This window comes from Anneissia japonica, unplaced genomic scaffold (assembly GCF_011630105.1).
Source record: "Anneissia japonica isolate Jap-2015-1 unplaced genomic scaffold, ASM1163010v1 scaffold287716_len795978_cov209, whole genome shotgun sequence".
NCBI classification, from domain to species: domain Eukaryota; kingdom Metazoa; phylum Echinodermata; class Crinoidea; order Comatulida; family Comatulidae; genus Anneissia; species Anneissia japonica.
The window spans coordinates 545,834-571,644 of record NW_022756589.1 but is presented as its reverse complement, the minus strand read 5'-3'; the positions used below and the strand labels follow the sequence as shown (position 1 = coordinate 571,644).

Genomic DNA, 25,811 nt, shown 5'->3' with positions numbered 1-25,811 from the left:
TATTTTTAAGTTCCCGGTGGTTGTTCATCAAAACAAAAATATGTACGGTGAATATAAATACGCTTGTTTTTGCAGTGTATGAAAAGTTAATTCCACTATTAATACTAAGCCTAATTGCCTTATTACAGGATGTCCGATATTCGAGTCGTACCCTTGGGTAAGTTAGCTCCATGCATTGTTAAATAAAGTTCCTCTAGGCCTAGGGTAGGCCAGGTGTAGCGTCGATTATGTCAGTCCTATTCGTCGAGAGCCCCTAACTAACAAAGCAGCAACACATTGAGAATCACAGGAATTGATCTCCAACAGGGGGAATTGAGCTCGTAGGCTCCAGCTGGGGGAAGGGGGTTGAGAGGGGGTTCCGTCCCCCTCCCAAATGAGATTATTTTAAGAATAGGAACTTCTGGATGGCCAGAAATGACACTCTCAGACTGTGACAGACGTGTGTTGGCTTGGCGTGGGCCTATTTTTTTTTTTCTTCTTTTGTCCAACTGCCCAACGAGCTCTGTCTGAAAGGGGGGGGGGCTTAAGACCCTGCTGCCCCCACCCCCGCTGGCGCCGCAACCGTGTGAAAAGTAGACAATGATAATAAATTCTCTCTTTGTTTTATTTTCTTTGGGCCTTTCCCTTGGGTATACAGTACAGTTTTCCAATCTTCAAATATAACTTTGCCCCAGAGGATACAGTATCTCCAAAATTTGCGTGGAAATCACTAGGAAAAGTAGGTGCGCGGAATCGTAATTTCTGCTTCATTGCATTGGTCTTCTAGGATTTTACTAGGCCAAATATTTGAGCGGAGGATATAGGCCTAATAATAATATTATTCCCCGCGCAGTCCTTACTATACTATCTGGGCTTTGCCTATCTTTTTGGGACTGTCACCTAAATAATTTTCTCTCTTTTTATTTTACAGGTGCAGGCCAAGGTATGTTGACCTCAAATATCAACACTGATATTTTTTTTATTCTGAATTTCAAATGTATTTGTTAATTTATGGAAATTTGCAACAAAAGTAATAATAAAACACTACATAATATGGATATTTAAGGTTATGGTCAAGCCAGCTCCACCAATCAACACCTTGGATTTACGTATAACTGGCAGAACTGTATATCCACGGCTATTATTAGTTTAATTGCTACAAAATATTATAGTGATGAGTATAAAGATGATGAAGCCCGCTGGTAGTAAGATGAGTGGTGGCGGTTATAGTATGAGGATGCTTGATGATGATTACTGATGATGATGGAGTATTTGCTCTCATCATTATTACAGTATCTAATACTTTTTTTGAAAATGAATTGCTTTTTTAATTCTTACAGATGTCGGAAGAAGTTGTATTCTTGTGACAATTGGTGGCAAGAATGTGATGTTGGATTGTGGGATGCATATGGGCTACAATGATGATGTAGGTCAAATAGTTATGATTACTTTATAAATCAATGCTGTTTTAATTGTGATATATATATTTCATCATTTCTTTAATAAGAATATGATATACTTTATGTCAAATTAGGATTTGGACATTCCCTGTGTAAAAAAAAGGAGGCATATTTAAAAGTCCACCTGGACATTTTCAAAATAATATAATGTCATTAGTCTTGATATAATGCGTAATAAAATTTATGCGCTGTCTACAGAGAGGAAAAAATGAAAAATCAATAAATATCGGAACTAATTTCAATCAGTATGTGGCTGCTCGGCCGTTCATCAGGATTAAATTTAACACGTTCACTGCCAGACCTTTTTTTTAGGTTCCTACCTGTGTGCCAGAACAAGTTTCAATACATGTACATACATACTTTTTGGAAATTCTATCTAGTCATATATCACCAAAATGGTGTGTCTACTAAATTGGCACAAAAATATTAGGGGACGAGTAAATCTTCGCTGGCAATGGGACAGTGCTTTTTATTGCCTCTGTCAAGTGCGAGTTTTCTCGTCCGATTTTAGCATGGGTTGGTATATGTTCACTTGATTGCACCCCCACTCGTGCAATCGAGTGTACTGCCGGCAACATAACACAACAAACATACATACGTTATTAGTACGTTATCGTCTAGGTGTATCTAAGTCCCCGAACTATCAGCCATTAAGTCTGTGGTTCGACAATGTATAACAATTTAGTAATAAATCTAGAATGCCCTCAGCAACACCCTGTCGGACAAATATACTTATCGCCGGCAATGAACATGTTAAAAAGAACGTAATATTTTGTCTTACAGAGACGCTTTCCTGATTTTACATACATCACCAAGTCCGGGAAATTGACTGACCATTTGGACTGCGTCATAATCAGGTATGATTTAAAATTATAAGGTGGAAAGAAGTATTAAAATTCACGGTACAGACTAAAGAGTAATGAAGGATGTGCACGGCTGCAATTACTTAGCTCTCATCAGTGGCTTTTAAATTTGTCTATATTTTTTATTTTATGTCATGCTTTATTCACACTTTCATTTCACTTTGCTATTGTTATTTTTAGTGATAAAATTAATATTATTGTTATTACTATTTAAAGTTAATAGATACTTAGGCTTATTAAATAAATATTATTAAATTACAATAGGGAAGTTCTCTTCTTGTGTCATTTTCCAGTCATTTTCATCTGGATCATTGTGGATCACTTCCGTATATGAGTGAGATGGTTGGATATGATGGTCCAATCTACATGACATCTCCCACAAAGGCTATTTGTCCCATCCTCTTGGTAAGCATGTTGAGGGAAGTATTTAACATCTCAGATAATAAACACAATTTATGTTTAATATTGTAGTTCTGATCCTACAGAGACATTAAACTTAGGTGTTGCTTCATAAACTAAGTCTCATTATGAGTGGTGAGATTTATTTCATTTTTAATTGTGATATTCATCCATCCATCTTTAGTATGAGGCATTAATAATTAGTAAACTTCTATCAACAACAATATGTAGGCCTAACCATCAACACTGCAGATATATTCACTTAATATCAACTTACATATAGATCAAATTATTTAATCTGCTATTTTAACCCTCAGGAGGACTATAGGAAAATATCTGTAGAAAAGAAGGGCGAGACAAACTTCTTCACATCAGGGGTAAGAAAATAATAAACAGCTAATAGACAGCTGGACTTTCGCAGATTTCATGAATTTCAATCATAATTGATTATTTGTGCAACATTTTTTTGACTATGTAAATTTTGGATAAATTATTTGTTATTGTAGATGATAAAAGACTGCATGAAGAAGGTCATCACAGTCAATTTACATCAGACTATTAAGGTAAGGTATATGTTTTTGTTGGGAAGTATTTCCTTAACATTCTCCTTTAATTGTTTATATTATCCTAAAGTAAAGATAATCTACTACTGTGTTAGTTTGAAATTTCATTTGTATTCTAATAATTTTAAGCTTTAATAAAAATGTTTATAAAGCCTCTAAATCAATTAGACCATTTGCTGATTGTTGTTTGCCAGTTTAAGCGATTGTCATTAAAAGCAATCTACAGTATCGCAAGGTGTTGTGCACTGTAACATATTTAACTACGTACTTTACATGTCTGTCTACTGTAGTAATTTATAAAACATGTTAATTATTGTCACAGGTTGATGATGAGCTGGAGATTAAAGCCTATTATGCAGGTCATGTGTTGGGTGCTGCGATGTTCCATGTTAAAGTTGGGGAACATTCCTTTGTTTACACAGTTAGTACATCTCAAGTTACTTATCAAAATTATCTTTGTGCACTATAAAAGTAATTACTATGTTAGTATATTTAATGGAAAACACTATAAATTGTTTATTAACCAGCATATTATTACATTGTGATGGTTTTAATAAGTAATTTAATCTACTATATTTAAATTAGCTTGTTTGAATTTTTTACTCTTACAGGGTGATTACAATATGACTCCTGACAGACATTTAGGGTAAGTATTGTCAAATCAAGTCTATATACATACACAAACCTAAAAAAAAACTGAAATAAATATTTGATATAATGTAAACAAAATGTCATAACTGCATTATGAAATTGTATTCTTGTAGAGCTGCATCAATAGATAAATGCCGGCCAGATCTTTTGATAACTGAATCAACATATGCTACAACAATCCGTGATTCAAAAAGGTATACAGTAGGAGCAAATTTTTGTTCTTTACTATGCCCAGTTATATATATTTTGGTATTTTTTCAATGGAGTAGATTAGCTTAGATGTTAAGGTGCTTGCCTTCTAATCCCATGGTCCTGGGTTCAATTCCTGTGATTGCAAGACTTTTTCTCACAACTGAAAAACAACTTCACTCCCTAAGCCTCATAACAAGACTTCACTGATCAAGCATCACATTATATCGTTTATTTAAAGAGAGCCACTGAATATCAGCCAACCTTCTAGGATACGCTGGAAGGGTCGCCCTCTATAAATATGGTTTTTTTTTAAAAAGAATGCTTGTTTTTCACTCCACAAATTCATTTTTTTTATCATTTTATTTTTGTTATAATATCATATATGTAAAATCTTGCAATGAGGAATTTTTTATTTTTTATTTGTAAGAAAAACATGAATCACACTGTGATTACTTAATTATAGAGTTTTTACATTCGTCATTTAAAATATGTCTTTTTCTAATTATGTACGCACAACAGGTGTCGAGAGAGGGATTTCTTGAAGAAAGTACACGATTGCATTGAGAAGGGGGGTAAAGTTTTGATCCCTGTGTTTGCACTTGGAAGAGCACAGGAGCTATGCATACTAATTGAAACGTTCTGGTAAGTATAGTCTAAATAATATATTTAATAAATTGATAAATTGTCTAAATAATATTTAATAAATTGATAAACTGACTAAATAATATTTAATAAATTGATTAACTGTTAGCATTTGTAATATTGTTTTTTATTTATCTCTCGACGAATCTCTCCTAGCTTCCCCAATATGGGTGGGGGTGCTGCTGCGCCGTAGCTGCTGTAGCGCTGCCACCATCAGTGAAAGCTAGCTGTCAGTAAGCCGTATTGTATTTTCAAGTGAACATGTTTTAGTCCATTTATTTGTCTAAAAAGTGTCACCCAACTTATGCTTTGATGATTTATTGCAAAATTTAAAAAATTAATTTAATTTTTTTTTTTCAGGGAGAGAATGAACCTCAAAGTACCAGTATACTTTTCAACAGGTCTAACAGAAAAAGTAATTTTTCTAATTTATATATTATCCATAATTTTGATAAGAATGACTATAATAATACTTTTGCCATCTTATTTTATTTGCAGGACAAAAAGTGGCTTGAGTGGGAATCATATCCCAACATTAAGGAATATAATTATAATGCACAGAATTATTTTTTTAAATTTTAATAATAAAATCTACAAGAGGAAAGCTCATACATATACATATATAACATACATATATATAATAATTATGCCTTCTCTTATCTCACTATTCAGTTACCAGTAGCCTACTGTATATTCTTTGCATTAACGTTGTTTATTTGTCTACTGATAGGCGAATCATTACTACAAACTTTTCATCACATGGACAAACCAGAAGATAAAGAAGACATTTGTACAAAGAAATATGTTTGAATTTAAGCACATTAAGGTAATATATTTTCATGTTATTTAATTTTTATTTATGTATCTATTTAAATTTGACATGGCACTGTTAAATTAATTTTATGTTAACTATAATGATATAAAAATACATGCTTTATAGTTTTATCTTGTCAGTTTCATCATAAACATCATTTTTATTGTTAATTCCTCCTCCTTCATTACCATAATCATCCTCTTTGCATCATCCACCACCTCATCATCACTTTTTAAAATTGTTTCTAGTTGTGTTGTTTGCCATCAAACTAAGTGTAGTTCCTGCTCTTTTAAGTACCTCTGTATTTGCTGTATGAGTTGTCCAGGTGATTTGTACCATTCTGTGAAAGAACCCCATCTCCGCCTGTAGTTTCTTTTCCATTGCAAAATCAAATAAGTGATACTAATAGCATTTTTTAATTTCTTCTGAAAAATTTGCCTTTCAGCCTTTTGACAGGTCATACATCAGTAACCCAGGCCCCATGGTGGTGTTTGCTACCCCAGGGATGTTGCACTCAGGCCTCTCACTCACCATCTTCAAGCAGTGGGCTGGGGAAGAAAAAAACATGGTTATCATGCCTGGATATTGCGTTGCAGGAACTGTTGGTCACAAAATATTAAATGGACAGAAAAAAATAGAGCTGGAAAATCGACAGGTTGTAAGTAGTGTTTGTGGAATGTTCCTTGAGTTTTGTTTAGTTTCTCTGAGAGAACTTTTGTTTTCGTTGTTTTGTTTTAAATGTTATAGCAACATTGTTAATACTATGTGTTGTTATAAATATACCAGGAAGTTGTTATTCTCCCTGAATATGCAATCTGTGGAAAACCCATAAAAAATTCCAATTAAAATACCGTAAAACCTCAAACAGAAGCCCAATGGGCTTAATCTCGAGAAGAAGCCCACCTCCAATTGAAGCCCCCTCTTTAGTTTGCAAAAGTAGCCTCGAAAAAGAAGCCCATTTTGAAAAGAAGCCCCAAGATAGCATGGGCTTCTTTTTGAGATAGTACATACACTGTACTGTACATAAAGTTTTAAAGAAACAAAATAAATTAAAAACACGCTTTTTTTATACAGTAGTTTATGTGATTTAACGCTGGTTAATACACTCTATGATACAGACTGATGTTGTAGTGGCCCTATTTAATGTTTTTTAGTAGTAATTCCCAAAATTTACAGCATTCATTTTGAAAAGAAGCCCCCTCTTTGCTTTGCAAAAGTGGCCTCGAAAAAAAGGCCATCTAAAGGTCACGAAAAAAAAAGAATCCCATGGCTTCTATTCGAGGTTTTACGGTATTGAACTGGACATTTAAAGCATTAAATAGTTTATCAACTTAAAATGAGACATTTATTGAAACAATTTGGGTAAATCATTCCTTAAATTGATTATTAGCTTCATAAGGTCTCTACTAGTTGAGTTGAATAACTTGGTGCTTAAGATACTTGGTTACCAGTCCCAGGTTCCTAGGTTCAAACACTTTCACAGTAGGATTTTTTTCTCAGGGTTAAAATATGTCTACTCTAACTAACTCACCATAAATCTGTAGCAACGTACACCACTCTAAAAGGGTGGTGAAAGTGGCCTGATGTGGCCCTCTATTGGCCCCTCTGGCTTACCAAGCATTAATAACTCTTTGAGTGAAAATGTGCTTAAGGAAATTAAAACTTCATAAAGGAACTGAAGGCCTGTTTACACTATGACGATAACGATAAAAATCTAAAAAGCATTTGTTTATTTTATTGTTGTTATTGGCACAATTCAAACAGAAATCTGTAATGACATAAGACAATGAACCGAAAGTTGAAATAAATTTGACTGCAAATGATTATCCAGATACTGAAATGACTTCCTGAGTGTACTAGACTAATATTTACATGTTTTAAACTACAATTTTTACACAGTTTTGAAATGAGACAAAAGCCTTGCAAAACTGAAATTGAAACTAAATATGCAAAAGGAAATGATTATATCTTCTAATACTCAATTTTAGAAATTAGTTTTATTATATTGTAAATTAACTCAAATTTAAGATTTTATCTTAAAGGTTTATCCTAACAGAAATAAACCTTGAAAGTTTCCTGGGTATCCAGGAAAATATTTGATCTATAGTTTATCCTTTTAGCTCTGTCCACACTCAAATTTTATTTAATGAAAAAACTGTTGTATGCCCATATACAGTCATGATGTGTCTATATATGGTCATGATGTGATGTCATCATAACTGTTGTATGCCCATATACAGTCATGATGTGTCTATATATGGTCATGATGTGATGTTATCATAACTGTTGTATGCCCATATACAGTCATTATATGTCTATATATGGTCATGATGTGATGTCATCATAACTGTTGTATGCCCATATACAGTCATGATATGTCTATATATGGTAATGATGTGATGTCATCATGACCATATATAGGCATGTTATATGTTTGATAGTCTGGACAGGCTTTATTTGTTTTATCATGATAAGTGACTTTCATTGATAAATATATTAAAATTAAACATTGATGATATAAGTACTTCTTAGTGCTCTATTGAAGATTGACAATAATGATTTCTTGATTAATTTTTTTCCAAGTTGGAGGTGAAGTTGTCAGTGCAGTACATGTCATTCAGTGCACACGCAGACGCCAAAGGAATTATGCAACTTATCCAGCAATGTGAACCCAAACATGTTCTACTTGTTCACGGAGAAGCAAAGAAAATGCAGTTCTTGAAACAGAAAATTCAACAGCAATTCAGTAAGCAATCCCTATTTATTTCTTATTAAAAGTAGCAATAATACTAATACTAATAATAATTTTTAATAATTTAATATTATGTTATGCAATGCTATGCCATTTTATGTTATGTTATGTACATTTTATCGTATTATGTTATATTGTATTTTATTATATTTTATTACATTAAAATTCATTTTATATTGTTATGTTATGATATATTATATTTTATAAAACATTGAACTAAATCAATCAATATATTTTATAAACTGTGGAACAGAAATAAGTGAAGATTATATAATATTTTATATATAACATTATTTTGTATTTCATCACTTATATTTTTACAGGCATTGAGTGCTTAATGCCAGCTAACGGTGAGACAGCTTTGATACCAACAAAGTGTAACATCAAAGCTGACATTTCCTTAGGATTGTTGAAGAGGAGTTCAGCTATAAGTGGTAGGTTGTGAAATTGATTATAATGACAATGATGATGGGGACGGTGGTGATGGCGGCGATAACACAGATAGTGATAATGTCAGGGCGAAGGCTGGTTTTTTGGCTTGGAGGTGCAAAAAAGGACAATGCAGAACTTCTAATGAAACCTAATGTCATTTTTAGTATTTTAACCCACACATAGTGGAACTAATTTGCTGACATGTTGTGCAGCTGCACCCCACAGCCTACGTCCATGGATTTTGATGGTGGTGATGATGATGATGAGGAAGATGATGAAGAGAATGATGAAGTTCATAGTTTAATTGATTTTTTTTTTTCTTTTTCATATTAGGATTACAGTCACAACCATTAGAGGGCAAAAAAGTGAAGACAATGCATGGTATATTGATGATGAAGAATGATGTAAGTTTCTTTAACTTTTTTTATTTAATATCCATTATTTAAAATAATTTGTCCATCTATTAAAAAACATAAAATGGTGCTTTATTTATTAATGGTAACAGTTTCAGTCCACGTCATTAGTACAAAGAAATGGCAACAGAGACAAACAAATGATATTTCATTTCATTTATTTATTTGCCTGGTGAGTGTAAAACCATATAACATAAAGAAAAGTATAATTTTTTTCTTCGACTTGAAGTAAACTAACAAAAAATTGATAACATTGTTCTTATCAAGTTTTTCTTAAATTTTGCGTAGAAACTTGAGGTTGAAGATGCAAATGTTGTGATGCAACAGCTGGGCATTGAGGAGCATGAAATTAGGTTCTCGTCCAATATCACAATCCCACAGATGAGTATGCAAACACTACACAAAAGGATTAAAAGGTAACAACACATCAATAATAATATAAAAATTATATATTAAGGTTCCAGTAGACATAATTTTATATTAATAATATATAAAAATATTTTCAATCAATAAATTTGTTGGATGTATAATACAAAGATCTTTCTGGAGCCTCAATCAACCTTAAAAACGGACCAATCAGAACGTGTTATTTAATAGGTGGTGCTAGGAATAACTGCATGCCCCACAATCACGCAAGTTTACATCTACAACTGCACACGCAACCATGTTTATCTACAAATGACTAACGTTATATTGGATCCTTAACAACAATATCTAAGAGTTGAGCCTAGCAGAAATTTCAGCATACTGTACACCCTAAATTTATGTTATAAGGAATAAATAAAGGCAAGGTTTTATTTTACACTGAACCTTATTAGGTATTTACCTCATTTTTTAAACACATTTAATAACATACAACCTCGAATTGAAGCTCTGGGCTCCTTTTTTTTTGCGAACTTTGTATGGGTCCTTTTCGAGATGGGTTTCTTTTTGAGATGGGCTTCTTTTCGAGGCCACTTTTGCAAAGTAAAGAGGGGGGTGCTTCTTTTCAAAATGAATGCTGTAAATTTTGGCAATTAGTACTATTAAACAATAAATAGGGCCATTGTAACATCAATATGTATCACAGAGTGTATTAACCGGCACTAAATCACCTAAACTACTGTATAAACCAAGCATGTTTTTTTAATTTATTTTGTTTCTTTGAAATTCATGTACAGTTTATGTAGTCGAAAAGAAGCTTATGCTATCTTGAAATTTCGAGGCTAATTTTGCAAACTGAAGAGGCGGACTTCAATTCAAGATTAAGCCCATTGGGCTTCAATTCGAGGTTTTACGGTATTCAGATATTAATGAAACTGTCTTTGTATTTTAGAAAGTTTTCTGGGGAGAATGTTCAGCTAATGGCAGATGGCTCAATAATGATTGGATCTGTACTCATTAAGGTGAGATACATATAGGGGTGCATATGTGTGAGTTAAGGTTGGGTGGGGTGAGTTAGTGGAAATTGGTGTATTTTATTTATACTCTGACATACATTTCTCAAAACAATATACATGTATTTTTTATTTTCTAACTAATTTAATATGTTTTGGATTTTTATAGTCTGCAGGTGAGCCAACAGAAGAAGGAACTGATTTGTTGGTGTCATGGTCGTACGAAGAGGAAGAGCTCGGTAGTGCTCTCTTTACAGCATTAGAACAAGGAGCAAACACACGCCCTCAATCTCAGCCCTCAACTGCTTCATGAAGTTGTTAATATGTTGCTATTATTATGTTTTACGTGGCAAAACCTTTTATTGTTGTCATAGCGCAACCGAACATTGCATTCTAAAGTCAATATTGGTGCTATGCAAATCATTGTTGATTGATTGATGGTAAAAAAACTAGAATCATCATGATTTATTATGAAATATGTAAAAGACACTGATAACTTATAAAACATCTTTTAAGAAATCCTCATGGTTTGTCTGGTAATTACAATAACCATCAACAAAGAAATCAATAACTTCTACAATAATCATGGTTTTTTTTAGCAATTATTGAAAAAATCATTATGGTAATCTGGCAATTTCCATTTGTTTAATCTGTCTACACTTTGGTAAAAATAATGCATTTGTGCAATTTCATAACTGCTTATAACATTCACTATTGTAGTCCAAAGTTAACAAGTTGCAATTAAGAATAGGGAAACAATACAAAATGTTATCAACAACTCTGTTAATTAGGCACTTATGATGTAGTAGCTACTCAAGCATGGAAAACATTTATTATTGTAAATTTCATTTTGTTAACAATTTGTAAGAGAAAACTACTTTAAGTATTTCCTATATGAAACTGTTCCAATCTTTCATTCATTTTTCATTCTTTCATTCATTCATTCATTCATTTATCCATTATTTCTTATTTTGCGAGTTAGCGCCCCTCAACTGATCATCGAGCCCTCCCCCCCATCAGCACCCCCATTTCAAGACTTCTAGATATACCACTGCTTCTTTGTGTAATCAAACATGAGGCTGTCAGCAGGTTCTTTTTTTTTTTTTTTTGGTAAGACAATTTAAAACTATTTCCACTATGATCCCATAAGTGTTATGATTCTGATCAATATGTAGGAAGGCCTACAGCCACAACAGCTCAAATTTTTTTCTGGAGAGGAACTACTGTAAATCTGGCCATAAAGGCCAACTCAGACAGCGTCGTACGACGCAGCCCGATGCGATTTGTTGTTGCGTCGGGTCTGTGTGAGTTAAACGCAGATGCGATGGTGTGCGTCGGGGGCAGTCGCGTCGTAGAATATTAAACATGTTTAATATTTCTCACGACGGCTTAAGACTGTCCCCGACGATAAATCGGGTCGGGCTGCGTCAGCCGACACTGTCTGAGTTGGCCTTTATAGATTGATACCATATCAGTTAAAATAATTGATAAAAAATGAAATTTATCCTCTAACGAGACTTCAATTAATGTATTATTTCAAGAAACTTTAATTATGAAGTTAAATTAGCTTTTTAACTTTACATGGAATGTCTTTTTCTTTCATAATGTAAATCGTATCAATAAATTTTTGTACAAAACCATTTTATGGCTGTGTATTTGAAAGAGTCCGGAAAGCATTTTACAACTTTCATTTGATACTAATACGCGTGAACTAATCAATCAAAACAACTTTTGCTTTCAATCACAAAATTCCCTAAACAATTACCTTATGATATTATATTTGAAAGTCGACCATATTTTTATTTAAATTGTTAATTTAATGGAGTATTCCGATTTATTTGTGTAATTCAGCACTACCAGATTCATTCCGGATCATTTACCTCCTACCACGTATGTACTATTTATACTCATGTGGTAAGGAGGCAATGGTAGATAAAGTGTCATGCCACGATACAAGTAGTGTGAACAGCGTTGGTCTGGATCTGAGTCCCGATTGAAAGCCCAAAACCGCTGTGCCGCTCGACTTAATGATTAATCTTTGTAACATAACGCATTAAGGCGTTACTGTATTTTTATATCAAAAAGTATTAATGCAAATTAGTACATTAGTTGTTTTTTGGTGTTTTTTTTTTGCTACGATTATTGAAGCCGGGTGCTTTGTGTATTAATATATTATTTATATAGTTTTCATATTTTTATTTGTTTTTTAATAATTAAATATTTTGATATCATTTGGTTGCTGGTTAGCAACAGCAACTTTTCTTGGATGATACGAAATGACAGATAACCCAACTGGAGGATAGAGTCCATCGTCATCTTTATCTATTCTTTTGATGAAAACACCTTCGCTATTAAACATTTGTACTTTATGGTTACTGGATACCAACAAATTTTCTTCTTTATCCATGGTGATTCCATGGGGACCACACACGTATCCATCTTTATCTGTATTCCCACTCCCTATCAAAATCTTCAAGAATTTCCCGTTGGAATCGAACATTTTCAAACAATCGTTGCCATAATCCGTCACTATAACGTTCCCTGCCTTATTTACTACAATATCTTCTGGATTGATTAAGTTATTAGGTGCATTTCCATCGCTACCAAACTTCCCAAGAACTTCTCCACTGTCATAGTTTACCATGACGACACAGTGTGCCAAACTATCGGTGCAATAGACTACGCGTTTTTCTTCGTTTAATGAAACGCCTCTTGGATATTTTAACTGGCCTTGTGCTAACTCTCTGATTATGTCTCCACTCCTTTTGCAGACTGTGATACATTTGTTACCCAAATCACTAAAAAGGAAGACGTCGTCATATTTTGTGTTGCTCATCCTATTAACTCGTGTATTTTCGCGAAATTCAACCTTACCAATAAACTCAAATCGTTCATTAAATTTGAGGAGTTCTCGACTGTAACTGGCTGCCACAAAGCCGCCGTCGCCAGTTTGTAAGATGTCAGTTACCTTGGAATCCTTTTTGTTTGATTTGTAGTCGTGGATATTGTTGATTGTGTTAATTAAACCCTGGTTTCTCACAGTTATCTTGATAGGCGAGTTTTTAATATGAACTCCGTCATTTAGTATCGAGAACTCCCAAGTACCAGAAAGTTTACAACGACAATCGACTTTGTAAAATCCGTCATAAAAATGGTGTGCCCTGCCTGTAACCGTAGCATCAAGTGGGGATCTTAACACTGCTTTCAGATTTTCGTCATTTTTTAGCCTGCATTTTGCTTTAGTATTCTCTGCGATTATTGAAAACTTTTGGCCATTCGTTACTTCCAATTCCTCAACCTCTTTCTTTAAAACAAGCACATCTGAAACTAACTGTGTACTGATTTCTCCAATAAAGTTTTCATGTGCTTTAGGTTTGTCAAATTGAAGGAACTCAATAACACCATCATCAACAGGTTCTATGGAAGGAAGATTCCGGAGCTTCTCTTTTAATGCTTTTACCAATTTTCTGTTCGATAACAAAGCGGCAGCTTCATCCGGACTCTTCATCAGAGTTTGGATCAAGTTCCATTTTCCGGATACGTTATTCAATATCAAACCGAGTTCCTGTAATTGGCGTTCAATTATTTTCTTTTTTGTGTTGTATGTATCTTTCAGTTTTATCTTCAATGATTCGCCATTTGCCTTTATAATTTCGATCATTTCCCCAATGCGCTTATCAATCTGCTCGTCACATAACTGGAAGTTTTTCTCCAATCTTGCTGCGTTCTCTCCCATGGCAGTATGAGCTGTGGTCAGATTGTTTGTACAATCTTCCACTTGATTTTTCATATTGGCAGCAGTGACTCTAAATGTTTCAAAAGCATCATTGATAGCAATGAGTCGATGTTTTCCATCAACTTGACTATGATCAATTATAGTACACTCCAAACAAATGGGCTCGCAACAGGTACTGCAGTAGAACTTTAGTGGAAGCGTTGTATGTTTCTGGCAAAGAGTTGGTCTCAAAGAAGCCCTCTCTTGTGGGCTTAATTGGCATAGCTCTTGTATTGTTAATAATGTATGTCCTTTAAGAGTTGATATTGACTTGTGGTGGTGAATGCATGTTTGACAAAAGTACTGCATGCAGTCTCTGCAATATAAAGCAGATATTTCTTCGCAACAAGAGCATGATGTTTTCTTGTCCCCTCCTTTCTGAATGTGTTCCAAATATTCCAGTAAATTGTTAATGACAACATTCGGAACGAGCTTTTGGAGACCGCCTTCGGGGACTACATAGGGTTCAGTACAAATGGGACATATGGTGTTTCCGCTTTTGTTTGTCCAGTCTTCTAAACATTTGAGGCAGAAACTGTGCATGCAACCTAATGTTTTTGGCTGGTTTAACCTCTTGAAACAGATCGGGCATTCGAGTACCTTCTCGTCCAACTCATTTACAAAATTTGTGGCTTCGAGATTGGCCATTTTGATTAAGGTCAACGTTCTGAAAGGAAGAATAAACGTTGGTTTATGCAGTTCGGGCCTACCTTGGTTAAGAAACAGCAACCCACCAAATTGGCACAATGATTATAGAATTACACGTAATTCCTTCTAAATAAATCTGTATAGGGTCGGATAACACTGGCGAAACATTTATGGTATAAACATAGAAGGAAAACGATGGCATTATTTAGATTTTATATACACTGAATATTCATCAGATGTCACAATTAAAGTGGTATCACATAATACGTGTGTGGTTGTAATGATTTACCCGTCAGACTGAAATACCGGCATATACTGACCTTTCGCTAATGTTTGCTCCACACAGTGAATAATACAACTGTTGTATAATAGACCTACAGTTCTGCAAAATAGTTTGATGAAGTTAGTTTAAAATACAAACATAGCAGGTCCTTGTGTCAATCTATTACCTTAGCGTATTCTGATCCTGGACAAATGCAAGGCCCTTTCAATATTTCCGTAAAGTGATTCTAAATAACATGAAATCATAATTAAAGCCGCTCACATGCAAACACAATTAACCTATGATGAGCAACAGTAGGCCTACTTCAAATGGAAGTGTTTTGATCATGTTGGATTGGTCTATAGGAAATACAAAATCAGCCAATGAGATCGATTTATTTTACTGTAACTTTTGCTTTTGAAACTAGTCACGTCAGTAGGTCTAATAAAGTATACATTTCCGTGTATGCCTGCCTACGTGTGTTTATAATTTAATATAAAAAATAAACATAATGTAGTAGCGCCACTGAACATTGCATTCTGCAGTCGATATACAAATCCTTGTTGATTGATTGATTAATTGATGGTAATCATCCTGATTTATTATGGAACTTATAAAAGACACTGATTGCTTATAAACCATCTTTTAAGAAATCCTCATGGTTTGTCTGACAAATAAAAAAATCATGGTTTTTTTGGCAATTATTTAAAAATTCATTAGGCCTGGTTATCTAACAATTTTTAAAGAATTATTTCCATTTGTTTAATCTGTCGACACGTTAGTAAAAATATTGCATTGTGCAATTTCATAACCTGCTATATATATTCACTATTTTAGTCCAAAGTTAACAAGATGCAATTAAGAACGGGGAAACAATACAAAATGTTACTAGAACTTTGTGTAGTAGGCACTTATTAATGTGATAGCTACTCAAGCATGGAAAACATTAATTGTAAATTTCATTTTGTTAACATATTGTAAAGAAAACTACTTTTATTTACTATATTAAACTTTTTTGGAAGAAAACAAAACTGAAAAGACACATAGATTGTTTTTATTTATTTTTTATTAAACTTTATTTACCGAGGGTAACCCAACACAGCGCCTAAGCTGACAGTCGTGGGGCCCTCGCATAAAAAAAAAAAACAACAAAATACAAAACAAATAAAAATCCTATATAAAACAATGGGCGTATTCGACTAGTTCATTTCGTTGACTACGAATTTTCGTTGAGTATTATTTTCATTCGACTGGTTCGTAAAATAGACTTGGTTGACAACGAAAATGAACGTAAACCAGAGTGCGTTAATCAGCGTTAAGTTATTCACGTGACCAAAACAAACATGGCCGATTGGTGAGTTTAGAAACAACATTTGCGTTAATAAAATTTAGATTAAATTTCAGAAAATAAAAATTATAATATTTACCCATATGAAGTAAAAAAATAATTGTAGACTAACAGAATTCAAAAACTGGATGAAAATAATTGTTTTTTTAGAAAAATCCCATATTGCCACAAGCTGAAGCAAACTTGATTACACAGCGTGTATCGCGGTAACTATGCAGCCACTTTGTTTTGTCGAGTATTTACAAGTTTTCTATCGACTGGTCGTCTTCGTTTAAGTAGGATTTTACCGCTGCGCAGGTGGGGTGTTTTAACGAAGAACGACCAGTCGAATACGGCCAATATATTGAAATATTGAAGTTCAATTAAAATCAGTGTACTGAAAAAATATAAATAAATAAATATGAAATATGTAGGCCTATATACAAAAGTAAAAAACATTACATGGTGTGAATGGTGACCTTCTGAGACAGTTTTCTGTAGGTTTTTCTTTGGGTGTAAGAAATTTTTTAAACATTTTTTTAAATGAGAAAGCAGAAGACGTATTTCGAATTTCATGTGGTAGAGAATTTAAAAAGTTTGATTTGTAGACAAAACTGTCCTTGGAGTTCTCAGTTTTAGGGAGAGGAGTTGCAAAACACCAGCATTACAGGGGAAGTCTGCTGGGAAGTCGGGCAAGATGTTGAGCTAAATAGTCTGGTGCAAGACCACTGGCAGATCTAGACTGAGCCCGGATGAAAATGTGTATGATCTTTTTTGATAATAATAATAATAATAATAATAATAATAATAATAATAATAATAATAATAATAATAGTAATAATAATGATAATGATAATGATAATGATAATGATAATGATAATGATAATGATAATGATAATAATAATAATAATAATAATAATAATAATAATAATAATAATAATAATAATAATAATAATAATAATAATAATAATAATAATAATAATAAAGATTTATAAAGCGCACATCCCCATCAATGGTGCTCAAGGCGCAGTGTCAATTACACCACAAAATTAAACAAAATCCATAATTATTAATTCCCAGAAGAATCTCAAACAAAATCCGTATACCAATTATCCCATCGAGGCAGTGTTGCTCCCCATATAAGTATACGCAGATACTCAAAGGCAGTGTGTTGAGCATCAGCACATTCCACCCCAGGATAAGCCCAGGGCTCCACTACCGTGCACTGCAAAAGGAGCAACATTGCGTCGACAGTGAAAAGTGGTATCATTTTTTTTTAATTTATTAATTTTTTTTCAAGGTTCTCTATACGCCTCGGTGAAAATCCAAATTAATTTTCAGAAGAATTTCGAGCAGAATCTGTGTGTAGATTGAGGGTGTTGTAAATGTTGATTTATGGGGTGAGTGGATGAGCGTAAAAGAATAAAAGAATGATGCGAAAGCTTTGTTTTGCATGACTTGTAATCGGTCAATGTTTGTTTCCGACCTGGTTCCCTACACACTACGGCAATAATCGATATGTGGAAGAATTATCGTGTTGTAAATCAGTGTTGATGTATGTTTGTCTTTAAATTGCCGTGCGCGTGCTAATATTGAAATTTCAAAACTTGGAGTTTCGAGCGAAGTTGGTTTATATTAGTACAAACATTTAAATTAAGGTCGATGTAAATGCCTGAATGTGTGTGAATTTGTAAGATGGGGTGCCATTGTATATAAGATTAATAATGCTGTGCATTGGCGTATTTAGGGGAGAGCGCGAGGGGGGGGGACACGCCCCCCCAAAACAAATATTACTCGCGCCCCAGTCCCCCACCCCCCAAAAAAATCGCGGTCAAGTAGATAAAAATCACCATATTTTGCTAATTAGCGCCCCTCAACTGATCATCGAGCCCCACTTCACCTTCGCCCCCTTCACATTCGCCTCCCCCCTCCTAATCAGCATCCCCAATTCAAGACTTCTAGATACGCCACTGGTGCTGTATTTAAGATTTTTCTGTGTTCCAACTAGCGTTTATGTTGTTTTGTTTACAGTTCATTATTGGTTTATTTTCTTTTAGCCATTGTGAATATATGAGAGATCTTAGTTGAGTTTGTTTTCGAGAGTATGATGTGATGATGATGAGTAGTATAGTATTGTGTCGTCAGCGTACATGTCAAATGTAGAATGTTAATAGAAAGTGGGAGATCATCTATGAATAAGGTAAACACAAGGGATCCAACGATAGAGCCTCGTGAGAGCCCCATTGAAACGCCACTGGTGCTGTATTTAAGATTTTTCTATGTTCCAACTAGCGTTTATGTGGTTTTGTTTACAGTTAATTATTGGTTTATTTTCTTTTAGCCATTGTGAATATATGAGAGATCTTAGTTGAGTTTGTTTTCGAGAGTATGATGTGATGATGATGAGTAGTATAGTATTGTGTCGTCAGCGTACATGTCAAATGTAGAATGTTAATAGAAAGATCATCTATGAATAAGGTAAACACAAGGGATCCAACGATAGAGCCTTGTGAGAGCCCCATTGAAACTTTATTAGAGGTGGAAGTAAATTATTCGATTTTAACACACAGAGAGCGGCTTGAAAGATAGCTCGTTCACGTTTGTGCATTAGTTCAAGAATGTCATTATGGTGTGTGCTAACTATTATGGTAACTGAGATTGTAATCGTCTAGTAATGGGAAGCGCATGACATTCAGCTAATTTAAAAAAAAAAATGATAAAAAACATCAGTAAAATCATTTGGGTTACAGCATTCAATTCAATTGTTCCAATTTATTTCATTAAGATCCCCAAGAAAAAAAGTTCTTCATTAAGTCTTAAAGGATGGGAAAGTCTTAGTAAAAGAAATGTGCTTATTTTTAACACGTTTGTACGTTATTTCCGTAATTACAGCATTATGGTCATTCATAGAGTGGTCGTAGACATTTGTTTGAACATAGATGTATTTATTCGATGTAATAACATCAATAATCGATTTCGTATTCTCTGTGGTGCGGGTTGGCTCACAATTTGCACAAGATTATACATCTAAAATATGTTGAAGTCTTCTTGTATTGCAGTCTGGCACAAGAAAATCAGCATTTAGATATCCAATATAAGAACATAATCTGTGTTATGTAGGCCTACACCTGTAAGTTCGAGCAGGTTTACTAAGATTCGAAGTATGTAACTGACTGTGGCTTATATGATGTAGTAACAGTTAATTTGTTACCACATTTGGTTCTTCGGCACACATAAATGTACTCAATTTAAACACATTCAATTCTATTTTTATTAAAAGAGAGAGTTTCACATATGTACAGTACAATACCGCCACCGTTTCTGTTTCGATCCTGTGCAAAAGTTGATAGGCCTATCCATTTATATGGATTTCATTTTCATAAATTGTGTCGTCGATTTTTTTTTCGGCAATAGCGATGATTTGCACATTATGATTTACCATGATAGAGGCTGAGTTGATCGATTTCTTTGAAAAGGCTATCTATGTCGATGTGGGCAATAGCTTGAATTTGAGTTCACGTCGAAAATCTGAAAACAGCAAGTTCGGCTCCTTCTCTATTATCAATATTTCAAAGGTATCAACGGGTCTGTCAACTGCTGCCATACACATAAGACAGACAAAATTTACAATCTAAAATCCGCATTTAATGTGACAATTTAAATCACATTCTGTACATTTGAACACTCGATGGTTTTTTTTTTATTAAACGTGGGCCCTACTTGACTTTGGAAATAAAAATGCAGTTTTATTTCCTCCACAATGAAATAACTTGCGATATTTTGTTTTAAATGACTTAGGAACAGACTAGCCATAATGTCGAAGAACAACATCTTGGTTAGACATGTCAATGTTATCTGAATTAATGAATGAAAAAGATAAAGAAATGTCTAAGAGTTTTAAACATTCTATATTACAGTTAAGACATTAAAAGTAAGACCAAATTATGCACTAATTACATTCAGTCCTCATTAGGCCTACAATTCAAATGTGACGTGATCACGAACGATCGCCATTCACTTATCTGCGAAGCTGGTGCAAAGTCTGGTTAAGTCTCGTTAAGCGAATCAAATTAACTATTACTTGTTTTAAGATATCATCAATGTGATCTATCCATTAGCATGGTTTTACCATAATTAGTGTACTGAATTTTAACCAATCGAATGACTACCACTGTTTTGGAAATCGGAATCGCAATAAGAAGTTACAATGTATAAAATAGCAAATTCTGTGCGTTATTAATTAATAATGGACCTTTCCACTAAGCCCCGCCCCTTGGATATTGTTGCTAAGGTCCCACAAGACGACAGTGTTAAAACATACGCGAACACGTGCGTTTGTGGGACAACACGTGTGTTTGTGAGACGCGTGCGTATTCCTAGCGCTGTTCTGATTAGTCAGTTGTTAAGTTTGATTGACACTCCGGAAAGGTCTATTATTAAAGGCTTGGACCCCATCATGTTAGAAAATACGAATAGACCTAATACAGCCCTCAGCTTCGATTGTCAAATAAATACTAAATTAATATATTAAACTTTGATTTGTTATGAATCTTTTCAGCTCTACGTTTCGGAAAAAAGGAAGGATAGCCTTTACTTTTTATGTTTCTATATACTCTATTGTTCATGACCTGGTAAAATTTAGAAGCTTCATTTCATTTTTTAAACAGCGTGACTTATTTAAACCAGTTAACCACTCGAAACCCAAATTGTACCTACACCTGTCGCGCAGTTTATTTCCCTTTCCAATACTTATATACCAATGAGTAAATTCAAAGTTTTCTGACTCATACGCAAGTATCTGATAAGGTTACAAACTATGAAGTTTGCCAGAAAACGACACTGTCGCGCTTGTTTCTTGGCAACACATCCTTTCTCGTCAGCCCTGAAATATGCGTCAGCTTATAGTGGTATCAGTGAGAGAGAAGCACGATCAATTCACAACGACATTTGGCAGGCTTCTCGGAAAACTTCGACAAACAGCGGGTCAAACGGGAAGTGTTTCGTCAAAGTATCCGCAAGATGTTTCGTACAACAACATCACATCAGACCATCATCCTTGTCTGTTTGTTCTCACAGGTAAGGTTTTATTTTCTTCCATTGTACATTTTATCATTATTAGCGTCACTGATATGTAAGTGATTGAATATTATTTTGATTACAGCCCTATATAATGTTATTTAATTATTCAGATTTGTTGCAGCAGGTTAGACTTCTCAGTAAAATCGGTGTGGTCCTACGACACACTGAAATAATTAAATGTGAAGAAAATGTAATTTACAATACTTAATTAGATTATTGAAGCTGGAACACACATAACGGTAGGTTTTTGGTTTTTATACTAGGCTATGTAATACCAGTAATACTTCGGTTACATGACATAAGTAAACCATTAAGTAAACTTTTAAATGGACCACTGTATAATCTCTAAAAAATAGTATTCTTATGGACCTTAAAATTATTTAAATCTGTTCTGGGGAAGTACTGTGTTCCGACAGTTCACTATGCTTCGTCTGCATTGTGCTGTTAACATGAAAAAGTACCGGCATTTGTCGAAATTTTTCGAAATCTGGATCTTCGAATACTTTGAATTGGCGCATTATTGTATTATTAAAATTGATAACTTATTTATATTCATAGGACTAATATTATTAAAAATAATGATATTAATTCTGTTTAAGAATTATTTAATGTAGTTAAATTTATTAGGCTTACTGCCATTATGCATGGGCTTATGACGGTGCAGCTCTCTTGGAAGGAAAACTTGAGTCCCGTAAAATTCTACAAATTACACCATTATTCAAACCCGGAAAGCAAGGATTACGATGGAAGTTGCTGTGATCATATTCGAAGTTTTTCCTGCTCCAATGACTGTGACAACAAATTTACGATTTGCTTGGACGGCATCATCGGAGGGTGGGTAATCACATTTTAAAATCTAAATTATAAGAGTGGATTTTAAGTATGGGCAAGGGGGTTAACAAAGGTGGGTGGAGGGCCGGCCATGAAATTAGCTTTAGACTGGGTGGAATCAAGGTTGGGTGAGTGGCCCCGTCCACCATGATCCCTGAGTTCAGTGGCGGATCTAGGATTTGGCAATCGGGGGAGGGGGAGGGAGGGTGGATAATGTAATAATAATAATAATAATAGTGTAGTTTTATATGGCGCACATATCCATCTAATGTAAGATGCTCAGGGTGCTTGATATGTGGACTAGAAACTCGATCAATGACTTTCTTCGCCCCTACCAGCACCTCTCCCGTCCACCACAGGGGCTGTCTGTTCCAGTACACCGGGGTATCCCCCTACTCGTCTCGAAGGATATTCTGGGTTCTTTATAGTGCACACGAGCCATTGTATACACATTGTATAATGTGAGGTGCGAATGTTTTTAGGAGGGGGAATTCCCTCAAATTAAACCAAAGTATGCCTACCACAAGTAATACTGTATGCATGCAGGAGAAACACACACACACACACACACACACACACACACAAGACGAGTGACCCTATTTTTTTTTCACGGTAACCGAAAGTGGGTGGCTAGCCACCCTATTTACCCCCTCTAGATCCGCCACTGGTCTATTAATTTTAGATAAAAAAAAATAGAATGATTGTTTTCTCTCACCAAATTTACAGACGCGTAACTAAATGACGTTCCTATTTTTCTCATAAATTCCTATAAATTCATTATAAATACTAAAATTTACTTATAATTCAATTCAACACTTTTTATTATAAAAAAAAAAATGTAAATCTCTGAAAACCGTTGTTTCGATCCGTCTTATTTGCAAGTTGATAAATGATTTGATGCTTGAAATGCTCAATACCTTAATTGATTTTTATTAGTTTTTTTGACTGGTTTTAATGAAGTCTAAAAACGGTATATTTAAGATGTATATTATCAGGAACATCGACGACACATTTTAATAGGTTAATAATCTCAAAATGATGATTGACTGATCTCGGATATCATTTGACATCTCCGCCTCTGCTGTTCTTTATATTTCCGATATGAATTTTTTTTTTCAATTAGGCCTACTGCTATTCTCTGCACTTTTTCTGAAGTGTTGTGGTCACTTTGTTGGTTGGTCTCGCATTCAGTCTGCTAGCCCTAAACTAAAGAAAGCAAAGCTCGTAGTTTTGCTTTTATAATCCGAATTAAAAACAAAATCAAGTTATGTTTCTGTTTTCTATAAAATGTGTTACAGTTAATTAAATATCTCATCGTCATGGTAAAATAGGTATATTACTTTAGAAATCAATCAACATGCCTACACAATTAAGTTGTCAATTATATTTTTACCAAACTTCCGCTGTGACAAGTCATAGATCGAAATACAGATAGGCCTACAAACTGACAACAACAATTATGCCTTCGACGAACAAATCGTTTTGGAATTAAAGATATAGGTCTATTTAGATAAACATCTTGAGATGAAATGATCAAATGTTGTACGTGCCCCTTTTGAGAGCAGAAGGGTAAAAAATACAAAGGACGGAACTAGGTGAATGTTGAACGGATGGATAGGACAGAAGTTCAGGCTGCGAACATTCTAAATTCTACCATTCCTTTGTTCTTGTTTTCTCATTCCATATTTTTATGACTTTTACATTATCATCTTTGATATCGTATGTCTTTTTAAACCTCAAAAAACACCCCTCAATATTAATTTATTTCGCTAATTATCAATTCCACCGTGTTGTTATTGATCTGCTCCTTATATTTTGATTTTAATACATGATTTTTCAAATTATTACATTTATCTTGATGTCTTCGTACCAAAAGAAAGTAAAAAAAATAATATCTGCTGTATCCATATATGACCTATGGTAATTAACGGATACATTCTTAACGGTCAACTAAACCGGAAACACGGCCATGAATCGTGCGCAGGAAGTCCTAATTAAGTTCGTTCAAATTGAGTGAAGCAATAGGCCTTCACGCGCGCGCCTTGAATGCAACCACGATATAGGCCTAAAGATAGAGAGCTAAACCGGTATCAGTTCAAGGTAAAATACAGTCCAAAATTAAGTATTCTTCACGATGTTTAGAGCCAATTAAAATATTATTAGACTATTATTCATCATTTCTTCACAGCTCTAAGGATATGAGTAAGTGTTCTATTGTACACATCGAAACAGGGCAGATATACGACGGTAATGACCATTTTTACTTTCCAAGTATTCTTCCACATCGGATTCTAAACCCAATGACGTTTACACTAAAATCCTGGCAGGTAAGAAATTCATTTGAATTAAGATTTTTTTTAAACAAGAGTTATTCCATTGCATACTTCCGCTCTGTGACTGAATACCGAACAATACGGGCAATTCCCTTATTTTCTTTTATGCTCGATGGTAAGTTTAAGGGGATAATATCGAGTTTCCCTGACTTTGACCATATCCTTTGAACTATTCTTCACAAATTTTGATGCTCTCTTAGATTATTATGTTGTAAGGGGGATAAGGGGGAAGGCCTTGGACAGGTGTGGCGCCCGGATTTGGCGGTTTGGGGGGGGGGGGGGGGGGCGGTACCCCCAACGAGGGGTCAGATTTCCCCGACGAAAGAAAAGTGGGCGTGGTCGGGCTTCGATTAAAAGGTCACGAAAGTGGTCCAGGGTGGGGTGGGGGGAAGCCCCCGAAAATTCTGACGATTTAGGGATTTCAAATGCTTATTTAATCGATTTTAGAGTCTACTAATATGTAGAAAATAGTATGTAGAATAATTTTTTTTTTCTCCCCGACGAATTCTGCTTTTTCACCCCGACGGGGGGCCCTGGCCCCGGCCCCCCGCTGGCGCCACCCCTGGCCTTGGAGTGGTTCACAAGCTACCTATCCAACAGAAGACAGTTTACATCAGTTGATAACAAAATCCAATATGCTTCGGGTATAATTTGTTGTTCCCCAAGGTTCACTGTTAGGGCCCCTGCTTTTTATTTTATTCATTAACGATTTTCATAGGTCGTCTTCGCATTAACCATTCACTTTATATGCAGACTCTAATTTATTTATGTCTCATAGGGATGCCAACACCTTAGTTAACATCTTTAATCAAGAACTTTTACAACATGTTACCGACTGGATAAATGCTAATAGGCTAAAACTAATTATAGCCTATGTTGTTTAGTAAATACTTAAAAGAACTTCCTGGCTCAATAATGTTAAATGGAGTGAAAATCTTTAGGGTTGTACCGAGTTCCTTGGTGGTCGATGAGAAACTTAATTGGAATGCCCATATAACCAAATAAGATAGTATAATACCT

The 25,811-nt window shown here is 34.5% G+C and overlaps 3 protein-coding genes across 3 annotated transcripts in view; 2 read left to right on the top strand and 1 right to left on the bottom strand.

Annotated features, from left to right (window-relative positions):
• The first annotated feature begins 4 nt into the window (after positions 1 to 4).
• Positions 5 to 11,899, top strand: LOC117124244 (integrator complex subunit 11-like). The gene is made up of 20 exons (XM_033270395.1): positions 5 to 157; positions 911 to 922; positions 1,320 to 1,405; positions 2,223 to 2,296; positions 2,596 to 2,707; positions 3,019 to 3,078; positions 3,208 to 3,264; positions 3,587 to 3,685; positions 3,876 to 3,910; positions 4,029 to 4,109; positions 4,627 to 4,749; positions 5,110 to 5,164; positions 5,480 to 5,575; positions 6,009 to 6,221; positions 8,147 to 8,309; positions 8,639 to 8,749; positions 9,081 to 9,151; positions 9,449 to 9,576; positions 10,476 to 10,545; positions 10,706 to 11,899. The coding sequence occupies exons 1-20, from the start codon at positions 130 to 132 to the stop codon at positions 10,847 to 10,849; spliced, it is 1,818 nt and encodes a 605-aa protein (XP_033126286.1). The 5' UTR covers positions 5 to 129; the 3' UTR covers positions 10,850 to 11,899.
• Positions 11,900 to 11,948: 49 nt separating this feature from the next.
• Positions 11,949 to 15,444, bottom strand: LOC117124249 (tripartite motif-containing protein 2-like). Its single transcript, XM_033270400.1, has 2 exons — positions 15,280 to 15,444; positions 11,949 to 14,978 (listed from the first exon to the last, which is right to left on the bottom strand). Exon 2 carries the CDS (start codon positions 14,957 to 14,959, stop codon positions 12,743 to 12,745), a length of 2,217 nt encoding a protein of 738 aa, XP_033126291.1. The 5' UTR covers positions 14,960 to 14,978; positions 15,280 to 15,444; the 3' UTR covers positions 11,949 to 12,742.
• Positions 15,445 to 21,364: 5,920 nt separating this feature from the next.
• Positions 21,365 to 25,811, top strand: part of LOC117124257 (delta-like protein 1) — an 8,880-nt gene continuing 4,433 nt past the window's right edge. The window contains exons 1-2 of the mRNA XM_033270412.1: positions 21,365 to 21,624; positions 24,647 to 24,785. Of these exons, the coding sequence (XP_033126303.1) occupies positions 21,365 to 21,624; positions 24,647 to 24,785 (399 nt within the window). The remainder of the gene's footprint in view (positions 21,625 to 24,646; positions 24,786 to 25,811) is intronic.

Bases quoted from the DNA above. Each gene is read 5' to 3' on its own strand.
- LOC117124244 (XM_033270395.1), top strand. From the start codon at position 130: ATGTCCGATATTCGAGTCGTACCCTTGG. The intron at 2,708-3,018 runs GTAAGCATGTTG...TTTAACCCTCAG, and splicing joins CTATTTGTCCCATCCTCTTG to GAGGACTATAGGAAAATATC. The intron at 8,310-8,638 runs GTAAGCAATCCC...ATATTTTTACAG, and splicing joins GAAAATTCAACAGCAATTCA to GCATTGAGTGCTTAATGCCA.
- LOC117124249 (XM_033270400.1), bottom strand. From the start codon at position 14,959: ATGGCCAATCTCGAAGCCACAAATTTTGTAAATGAGTTGGACGAGAAG.